Source organism: Microtus ochrogaster, unplaced genomic scaffold (genome assembly GCF_000317375.1).
Source record: "Microtus ochrogaster isolate Prairie Vole_2 unplaced genomic scaffold, MicOch1.0 UNK56, whole genome shotgun sequence".
In the NCBI taxonomy this organism is placed as follows: Eukaryota; Metazoa; Chordata; class Mammalia; order Rodentia; family Cricetidae; genus Microtus; species Microtus ochrogaster.
The window spans coordinates 2,125,207-2,136,013 of NW_004949154.1; the positions used below are offsets into that span (position 1 = coordinate 2,125,207).

Here is a 10,807-nt window from a genome sequence, read left to right on the forward strand (position 1 = left end):
ACACACACACACACACACACATTTTGAGTTCTCAGATACCTCTGCTCCTGCTACGGATTTTAATTTAGTATCATTTGGGAAGCTATATCTGCTAAGTACTTGTTACATTACAAGCACCTTGGTGAGCAAATAAAATGTTTACTGCTGACCAGGATGTGCTTTCCCAAGTCTGTAGATGATAAAACCAGCCAAAAGAAATTAAAATATTTATTATTATAAGTGCAGTTCTGACATTTAACTACCCACAGTATTTACAGTCTCAGTACATTAAGAGCACAGTCCCCAAAATGTCCTTGCTTCTGATATAAGCCACAAATTTTGGTGTGCAAAGTTTTCCATACTTTGGACCAACAAGCTATAAATTTATGGGATACCCAAGTTCCCTCAGGTTTGACAACTGAAAAAAAAATTTTCTAGATTTATTTATTTTATATGTGTGTGTGTGTTGCCTGCACATGTGTTTGTGTACTGTGTGTGTGCCTGGTGTCCTCAGAGATCAGAAGAGAATGTCAGACAGATCCTCTAGAATTAGAGTTATGGATGGTTGTAAGTCATTATGTAGCTTTTGGGAACCAAACTGTGTCCTCTACAAAGGCAAAAGTGCTCTTAACCACTGAGCCATCTCTCCAGCGTCATTAGTTTTGAAAACTTACTGGAATGACTTGTGGAACTCAGGAAAGTGGTGTACGTATAGTGATGTCATTCTGTCTACAAATCAGGGTTAGTTGAATGAAAGAGACTTGGAAGCTAAAGCAAGGAGGGTTCTGCATACAGCACTTCCATGACCCCAAAGTAATCAGGATGTGTTATTCTTGAATTTTGGACTTCAGAGGGTGTTTTGGTTTTGGGCGGGGTTCATAATGTGAACTTAATTAATTGAAATCCGTAAGATTTAATTCAACATCTGTCTTTCCTTCTTGAAGGTTAGTAAGTATGATGATAATGGGTAACTCAAAGCCCCACCCAACTTGGGCCACCACACAGTTGACTTTCTGACCTGTCTTGCTCTCATCCTGAATTATTTCATTAACATTAGCTGTCAGTGATCCACCGAGTTACCTCAGCAGCATGAAGTATCAAACCCACCTAAGATAATCTCTCTTGAGAAATGACAGCAGTCAAAAGATTCTCCTAGTACCAGAGCAAACCTAGACAAATTATTATGTAGCTTAGGGTTGCATAGCTAGTGAGTGAAAAACCAGGACCAAGTCCAGTTCCAATTCTGAAGCTCTCCTCTCTCTGTTTCTCCACTCTTAATATTAAGACCCATAGATAAGTGGTTTGCTTAAGGTCCCCCAACTGATTACTAATCCTGACTGCCCATACTTGTTCCTTTCACAGTGTTTGTTTTTTCCCCCATGATGAGACACATTTGCCTTTTTTCTGTAAATTTTGAAATTTGTATTATACAGCTCCCTAGCTAAAGTGCACCAATTGTTATCTGACATCACCTAATCATTTTATTCCTATACTTAAAAATCAAATAAACAAAAGTAAACCAGTACAACATTTGAGAAAGTTATGCTTTTCTTTCTTTCCTTATTTACTTGCTGTTTTCTTTTTAAAGTAAGAAATGTTAAAAGGAAATTAATCTTTATTTCTAGTGTGCATGGTGCTGTTTTTCTGATACCTGGCTGTACACTTTTGCTTCTAGGTACCATCCATTGTATTTTCCATGCAACTGGGCACCATTACACCTGGAAAAAAGTTACCACAACAGTACACAACATTATTGTGGGCAAGTTGTGGATAGATCAGGTGAGCAAAGGTACCCAAAGTGTCTCTGAACTTCAGAGTACCTCTTCAGGTAATCTTTGTTGTATTTAGGATCCAGTAGCTAGTCCCAGACTGTTTTTACTGGATCTCTTAAAGGATATTCTCTCAGGCAGTAGTCCTACCTCTGTAAAATTCTATCTACAAATTATTATTTATGAATGACCAAATTATACGTTCCATCAGTGACTCCTAGGACTCTGTTGGGCAATATAAAGGAATGCAAGACAGAGTTACATAGCTCCGGCTCTTAATGAATTTGCAGTGTCCTAGGCACTAGCGTTAGAAAGTCAGAGAAGGCCCTGCAGGAATTAGTGTGTCGTTGAAGAAATATGGTGTGTATAGGCTGCAAGTATAATAGAATTGCCTAATACAGGAGACATGCTAAGAGTCTGTCTAGTTAAGTGTTAGCTTTGGGGTAAGACTGTTCTAGCTAGGCCAGAGAAGAGGCTATATTATCTTCTGAGGAGGGTTTATAGTTGATGTGGAATTAAGCTGAGTATCTGAGGGCTAGAAAGGAGTGAAAAAAATCAAACAAATCGAGTCTATAGGAAGATCTGTAGAATTTTGAAATTGTAATTTGTGTTAAGCAAAGGAATTCTCGAAGAGTCCTCGTGAGGGACTTATTCAGAAGGGTGGATTACTACCTGTGCATTTCAGTTTGTGTACTGAAGGCCAAGTCATGTTACCAACATGTGACACACAAACGGTTTGACCTTAATTTCAACCTGAAATACAATAATTACAGAGGGTTTCCACAGTGCCCCAGGTCTTTAAACAAGGGAGCGCTCACATGTAAAATTTACGTCAGTCTTCATAAAACTAACCCATGATTCTTTTCTCTTTATAGTCTGGTGAGATTGACATCGTAAATCACAAGACAGGAGACAAGTGTAATCTTAAATTTGTTCCTTATAGCTACTTCTCTCGGGATGTAGCAAGAAAGGTAAGAGAGGCTGAAATGTAAATATTTTTCATTTAGTGTGTATCCCTTAGAAGGGCTAGTGAGTGTGCATTTGTATTGAGGTAGGTAGGTAGAAAGACATGTATCCTATATTTGGATGTCAGAAAAGTAGGCATAAAGAAGATGTAAAGAAGCTAGGTGGTGGTGCACACCTTTAATCCCAGCACTCGGGAGGCAGAGGCAGGCAGATCTCTGTGAGTTTAAGGCCAGCCTGATCTACAAGATCCAGAGTGTCACGTGGGAATAAAAATTAACCAGGGGGGTGGTGCATGCCTTTAATCCCAGCACTTGGGAAGCAGAAGACAGCCTGGTCTACAGAGTGAGTTCCAGGACAGCCAGGATTACACAAAGAAACTGTTTTAAAAATGGGGGAAAAAATGAAGACTAGTTGAGGATTCAAATGGGTTTGTGGATCTGTGTAATTTCTAGAGTAACTTTGTCAGGTACTTTTCCTTCTTACATCAGAAATTTTTGTGTAATAAGAATTCATGGCTGTGTTATAATAATTGGATTTAGCTAGGACTTACCCTAAGACTTTTTCTTGTAGGTGACAGGAGAAGTGACAGACCCATCAGGAAAAGTTCACTTTGCCCTCCTGGGGACGTGGGATGAGAAAATGGATTGTTTCAAAGTTCAGCCAGCCTCTGGGGAAAATGGGGGTGATGGTCGACAGAGAGGCCATGAAGCAGAAGAAAGTAGGGTTATGCTGTGGAAAAGGAATCCTTTACCGTGAGTATCGCATGCAAGCCTCTTGGGGGCTTTGCCTATAATTCTGGCGCAGTATAAAGGTGTTCTGCCTGCTTTCTTTGTGGTTGTCTGTGGAACTGTCCAGGGAGATCAGAACCTGTGCAGAGATTACTAGAGATTGTACACATGATAGGAGTTGAAGCATGATTTCTTCCAAGAATCTACCTCACCAAACATATACCAAATTGTAGTTCTTCTTTCTTAAGGTCCACTCAAAACAATCTCTTTATAATTTAGTGTTCTGTTTTTGAGACAATGTCTAGTCTCACTGTATAGCTCGGGCTCTTTGAAGTCCTGATCTGGTCCTCTACCTCCCAAGAGCTGGGTTACAGGCTTTCACCACCATGCCCTGCATTCTCACAGCGATTCAGAGCAGCCAGGGAAGAAAGGTGCTTTCTGCTTGCTAACAGTTTCCCCACAGACTCCAGGAGCTAACACACAGAGCTTTGTCTCTTGTTATCATCATATATTATGTCTACAGAAATAGCCAGATCATGCCAGAAAGAGGTCTGAAGGGAAGCAAAGGAAATAGAAATGAGGCAATTTTGAAGATTTTATTCTTCCTGATAAATATAGATAATTCTGAGTGCAGATGCTGCAGTAACTGTTGGATGAAGTAATTCTTGGGAAGGGTGGGAGCGGTATAGTTTGGCTCTCTTATTTGGAGTTACCTGATAAGAGTTTGGAGTTTTTCCATGTGTGGAACACTTAGATACAGGCAGTGTTCCAAGCTGTTGCTCCTTGGATTGAATTGAGGCTCTAGAGCTGCCTTTCCTTTGTCTTGTTTGTTCTTAGGAAGAATGCAGAAAACATGTACTACTTCTCAGAGCTCGCCCTCACTCTCAATGCCTGGGAAGGTGGCACTGCGCCCACAGACAGCCGGTTGAGGCCTGACCAGAGACTGATGGAAAATGGGCGCTGGGATGAAGCAAATGCTGAGAAGCAGCGCCTAGAGGAAAAACAGAGACTCTCCAGGAAAAAGAGAGAAGCAGAAGCTGTGAAAGCCACAGAAGATGGTAACAACCCTGTCCCCTGCTCTGATTTCTTGTACATGGCAAGTGCCAGCTCTAAACTTGCTTTTCATTTTCTTCCCTTTTAGGCACACCATATGACCCCTATAAGGCACTGTGGTTTGAGCGGAAGAAGGACCCTGTCACCAAGGAGCTAACTCATATTTATAGGGGTGAATACTGGGAATGTAAGGAAAAGCAGGACTGGGGTTCTTGCCCAGACATTTTCTGAAGTGGCTGTAACTCAAAGGAAGAGGGTCGATCGGAGAAGACGGCAGAGGATGTGCAGGAAGGCTGGCAGTTGGGACTCTTACCAAGTGCTTTCCTCAAATTTGTCTGTCTTAACCAATCACTTTTTCCAAATCAATCACCAGAAGCAGACACCCATGGTGGTGATTGGCTGGTTGCCTTAGCTGATTGACGCTGAAATCGACGTAGTAGATACTCATGTTTGTAAGGGAGCGGTTTAGTGGCTGAAAGTTAGTGTTACTCTACATCTGTAAAGGCAAGTAAGTGTCCATGGTCTTCTCCCTCTGACCCAATATAAGATGACGTCATTTACCCTTCCCTTGTAGTGTCCTGCTCAGCCAAGATCTGCATAAGATTGTGATTCATGAGCATTTTGGTGCTGTTCAGAGCAAGAACTGATTTTAAAGTTCTGTAAAAAGAAACACATTAAGACTTAATCAGCAGAGGCATTTTGCACAGGTCTCATGTTGTTAGGAAGTGTGTTCACACATGGGCTTGGTTTAATGTAGCAGCATTTGTAAATAACTAAGGTTTGGGAGCATCTGCAGGAGAGATTGTTCTCCAGGGCTGGAATATTGAGTTACGTTCTTGGAGATTTTGTCTTCACTTGCATATACAACACCCCTCTGCTGTTTTCTTCTACTTTGACAACAACCAGAGGCCTCTTTTGGTAGTTGATAAGAGGGCCACACTATTTTTATGAAGGGGTTTTATGGTCTTCCTCAGGTGGAGAACCTCTGAGAACACAGGCAGGGTGGAAGAAGACTGCTAGCCATTTGTACCTTCCCAGCCCCTCCTCATCCCGTCTTTCATTGCCTTTCTGGCTTTTCTCCTGGCACAGTTCCAGTTAGGGTTTGTGCCACACTCTGGAGCTAAACATTGCCTGACCCATTCTGTACACTTCAGAATTTGAGAGAAGTTTCTCTGCAACAAACGTTTTCATCATCTTGAAAGTCCCATGGAATGGAACCACCTCTGGAATAATGTGTTAAATCATCTGTATATTATATATATATATGTGTGTGTGTGTGTAGAGAAAAATCTAATTTTTTTGTTTGTTTTCCTCTTTCCCATGAAGAATCTTGATTTTTTTTTTTTTTTTATATATACCACCTGTCTCCCTGGGACTCTCTTGGACATGTATTAATATGGGCCGATGCTCCTCTGCTTTCCACCTTTGAGGGGCACTGCAACCCCAAACATGTGGCGCTTACTGAACAGGGACGAGAAGGAGGGTTCGTGCCATGGTGATCCACTGCTGCCTCAGCTCTGCTTCCCTGACCACCTGGCTCTTGGAAAGGAAGTTCTAGTCTTTTTCCTGCCTCAGTTTCCTTCCTTAGGAGTATGGGTAGAAAGTCAGGAAGGTGATTTCCACCTTCCTTATGTCCCAGCCAGCTCAGGCTAAATCCCAAAAGAGTTTTCTTCTAAGGATGTGAGCTAAGAGCCCTTGTGCCCTTTGGGAACTGCCTGCCGGGCCCTGGCTTGCTTCCTTTAATTTTTTCTGTTTTAATTTTAGTTTCCTGTTCAGAAACATAACCCTTGTGCAACCCACTCTTGGTTGAGGGTCATAAATTGAGGTGCCTTCCTTATGTACTTTTTGTTAATATTTTTGTTTTTGTTCCTTAACTATTGAGCCTCAGCCATTGTGGGTCCGTGGGGAAAATACCATTCCAGAGGAAGCTATCCCTTCAGGAAATTGGATTTTACTGGGTAAATTAGTATTTTTAGTCATCCCCTGCATCCATGCTCTCCCTCCCTAGGTCAAATATGATCAAAGATTGAGCACTGGGGAATTTCCTCCTAAGGAGGCTTTTCCCAGCACAAGGGGTTACTCCAGGGAGGTCCATAAAATGGGCACCATCTCTGGAGCCTTTGAATAGAATGGAAATTTCCCAAGGAACCTTGTTGCTTTAGCCCCTTCCTCTATATCTGCACTACATTTCTAGCTTGATTCCCAGATCCCTGCTAACGGAAGAAGCCTAGAAGTCCTGAAGATGGAATAAAGTCACATGAAAGCAAAACAAGAAAATATATTTTCAGTTTTTTTGCCTTATTGCTTTTTTTCAAAAAAAAACCTACTAAATTAAATAATTTTTAAAAAGCTATATTGTCTGATTTGCTTCTACTCCTACTAGGTAGGAAATAGTTGTGAAGAGAGGGAGACCTGGCCAGTGGTGACGTGCTCTGTTTGGAAGTGGTATGTGGATGAGTGAGTGTATGTGTGTGTGTGATATGTGCATTTCTGGTGACCACAGAAGCCAGAAGAATGTGTGGAAAGGTTGTGGACCACCATGTAGGGTGTGGCAACCAAACTGAGGGCCTCTTGCAAGGAGCCGTCTCTCAAGTTCCTAGATTTCAATTCTTCAGTATCAGTCTAGGCTTATGAGCAGAATAGCCTTAACACCTTGCAGTGTGACCTTTGCCACTGTCTTAGCATAGGGAAACATAACTAATATTTTTGATATTGGGCCTTTTCCCCTCAGAAATGTAGGGATGAGGCTATAGCTTAGGGGGAGAGGGGCTTACCTAGCATGGTCCTGCCTGGCCTGAATGTAATCCCAGCCCTGCCTGGGGGCAAGGGGATCTAGTAAAAGTTGAATTCTCAAAATTCTTAGCTTTTTGCTGTGTGGGTTCAAACCCAGCCTTTGGGATCATATGCAGTTGTACTTTCTTTTAAAGACCTTCGAAATGAAGGGGCACACCTGTCTTCCAGCAGTCAGGAGGCTGGGGCTGATTTCCTGAGCCCAGGAACTCAAGTTTCAAACAAATAAAAGGCCAGGAATACTGGTGTAGGCAATCACATGGGAGACAGAAAGATTGCAAACTCCAGACCAACCAGAGACATAGGTCCTGCCTCAAAAGCAAAAAGACCTTTTACAAGCAATGACAACATTTTACTTTTTCCTTTGCAAAATCCAGGCTCTGGAAGAGGACAGGCATAGTAGGATATGGGCCTAGAAAGCCATGTCAGAGAATGCAGCAAAGCATCCGGGCCTGAGAGCTGAGAGGAACTCATTCCTTGGTCACATAACTTTTAAGAGTTAGGATTGTTCTGACGGTGGATTAAAAAAAAAGGACCCTGAAAACTAAATTTGTTCAGGCACAGAGAGCTGATTGGTTAGTTAGGGTTGGAATTCAAATCTGGGTGTGCCTATGACCTCTCTTAACTACCCTTTGCCTAGGGGGATAACTGGCTTGGAAGTGGTTCGACTCTCCTCGCGACCACTTCTGCCTGTGTCACAGGCTGCTGCTGAAGTGCTCCGCTGTCTGCGCAGGCTCACAGGGCTAGTGCCATTTCTTTTAAGGCCCTGCCCCAAGGAACATCCTAGAAATTCAGCCTCCAGGATTCTGGATTTTTCAAATTCATGTCAACAAAACTAGCTGTGTTGTCAGCAATTGTTTTTGTAACAGGTTCTTAGAGAAACCACTTAACCTGTTCAATCTGCCTGATTACTATTACAAGATTGAAGGTTAAATTGCTGTAAAGGTTTGTTATTTTGTTTTCTGGCAAGGTGAAAACCCCTGCAGTAGTTACGAAGTATAACAATCCTGTGCTGAGATCTAGAGCACCGTTACATAATTTAATTCCAACATTAGGTGCAATCAAACAGCCACAGCGTGTAACGATCCCTCTTTGATCTGCTAATGTGATGGGATATGGATCTGAGGGTCATAGTCTATCCAACATGATTCAACATTATGGCTCAGCAAAAATTAAAACCATTGCACTCACGGACCTTTAAAGTCCCCCAAATTTAGGGGAATACAGACTTTCGTCACAGAGATGGTTCACCATGCTGTTTTAGGTAAGTAAGAATGACTTCGGCGTTTATCATATTCGTCTTCCCCAGCCTTCATTTCTACACAGTTGAAAAGCAGCGGAGGAAATCCATCGTGTGGGAAGAGAGGACACTGAGGAGAAAGACAACCACTGTTCCCCACCCCCACATTGAAGGAATTAGGAGCGAGTGCTGGAGACTCTCAAGCTCTGGAACTGCTGTGTAGCGATAAGGAGAGGACTAGAGAAGGACTTACACCAGAACACTGCTGAACTTTATCCAACAGCCCAGAGTCCTCCTGCCAAGGTCAAGGTTCTCACTCCCTTATTAACCAGATCTCAAAGGAGGCTCATTCCTACAGCCAGTAGTAGAGAAAACAGCCTTGACTTGATGATCTAGGCGCTTCTCTTCCCTTGTTTGTAAAAAGTCATTGCATTCACACACACACACACACACACACACACACACACACACACACACACAAAGTCCCACAAACTTGTTCAACCCATATGCATCAAGAATTTCCTCTACAGGGTCAGTAAAATAAATTTTTAAAAAGCTGTACAGAAAATCTTTGGATTTTGTTCATTAAAGATGTATACTTCAGCCAGTTGGTGGTGGTGCACGCTTTTAATCCCAGCACTCGGGAGGCAGAGGCAGGCCGATCTCTGTGAGTTTGTGACCAGCCTGGTCTCCAGAGCTAGTTCCAGGACAGGCTCCAAAGCTATAGAGAAACCCTGTCTCGAAGAAAAAAAAAGTACATTTTATGAACATCTAAATTCAGAACTTCCAGGTATGGTGGTACACACCTGTGAATCCTAGCCGTTGGACATGGAGGGAGGAGGATAGCTCAAGTACATTCTTAACAACATGAGAGCCCGTCAAATAAGTAAATAAGCACACAACTTGTCCTCACTCTTCCTTACCCACTGGAACCGTCTGGAGCCTTGTGTGGTTTCCGGTGCACCTATCAGAGCCGTAGTCCCACTACCCTTTCAAACTGCTCTGGTTCCTTGTTCCTTCAGGAAAGGAGCTGAGTGGCCAAACGAGGGGCCTTTAAAGCAGAGAACCTAAAGAGCTGGAGGGCTATGGGTGTCGTTCTAGAGTGCCACTGAGTATATCAAGGCTGTGGGTGTCTGTCGTTCTAGAGTGCCACTGAGTATATCAAGACCTGGGGTTTGATCCCCGCACCACGGTCAATTACTCAGATTCTCCCGTAGATAACCTGTAGAGGTCATGGCCTCTGAGCTTGACCAGGTGATTTTCGAGGTTACTAAAAAACAAGTTCATTTTAGGAGACGGCTAGGAATGTTCTCAGCCATTCATTCACTCACCCTCATTCTCGGTACATTTACCCCAGTCTGTTATCTAACCGATTGAGAATTCAAATAGCAAAAAAGAGATTAGGTAAACAGCCAATTGCAATCAAGTTTGGCCAGTGGTACGAGGCACAGTAGCCTGTAGGGAGTTGGGAGAAAGTGAATCGAGGCCTGTCAGAGAAGGCTTCTAGAACTAGAAGAACTTGAGCAGTGAGTTGCAAAGTTAAGTAGGCATTAGGGAAAGGGTTGTGTAAATGTGTTGCATAGACAAAGAGGAAGAGCAAGAGCAAGGTCCAAACAAGCACGCCAGCATTGACTATATGCATTGTTAGTTTACGGTCAAGAAATTTACTAGCCTTGGGGGCTCTTTGCTCAGCTCATTCCTGAGAATGTTTTTTTTTTTTCTAATAAGCTGTCTCTATTTCTATACTTTGTCTAGCTTTTGTTTTGCTTTTGTTTGTTTTTTCCAAAGTTTCTTTGTTTAACAGCCCTAGCTGTACCAGAACTCCACTTGGTAGAACCGGCTGGCCTCAAACTCACAAGCTGTGATCTACCTGCCTCCGCCTTCTGAGTGCTGGAATTAAAGACCGTGCTATCACCTCCCCGCTTGTTTGCTTTTTGAGAAAGGGTTTCCTTGTGTAGCCCTGACTATCCTGGAGCTCTCTTTGTGACCTCAAACTCACAGATATCCTTCTGCTTCTGCCTTCTGAGTGCTGGGGCTAAAGGCATTTGCCACCACACCCTGCCTTCCAGGCCTAACTTTTCCCGTTTCCTCTCCTGGTATTCTCACCTAAATTGTACTGTTTTTCTCTTAAACTCTAGTGAAATTGTCCTCAAGTTTAAAAAAAGAAAAAAAAAAAGAAAAGAAAAAAGAATACTAAACAAGGCACTGGAGGTTATGCCCTCCTAGCCCAAAATGCTTCATGCGCTGTTAGAAGAAGCCTTGGCTTTTTTTTTTTTTTTTTT

General features: G+C 42.6%; 1 protein-coding gene across 1 annotated transcript in view; it reads left to right on the top strand.

Annotated features, from left to right (window-relative positions):
• The window catches only part of Osbp (oxysterol binding protein), a 34,904-nt gene extending 28,087 nt beyond the window's left edge, over positions 1-6,817 (top strand). The window contains 5 exon segments of the mRNA XM_026777312.1: positions 1,655-1,758; positions 2,624-2,719; positions 3,285-3,466; positions 4,280-4,500; positions 4,584-6,817. Of these exon segments, the coding sequence (XP_026633113.1) occupies positions 1,655-1,758; positions 2,624-2,719; positions 3,285-3,466; positions 4,280-4,500; positions 4,584-4,726 (746 nt within the window). The 3' untranslated portion in view covers positions 4,727-6,817.
• Positions 6,818-10,807: the final 3,990 nt, after the last annotated feature.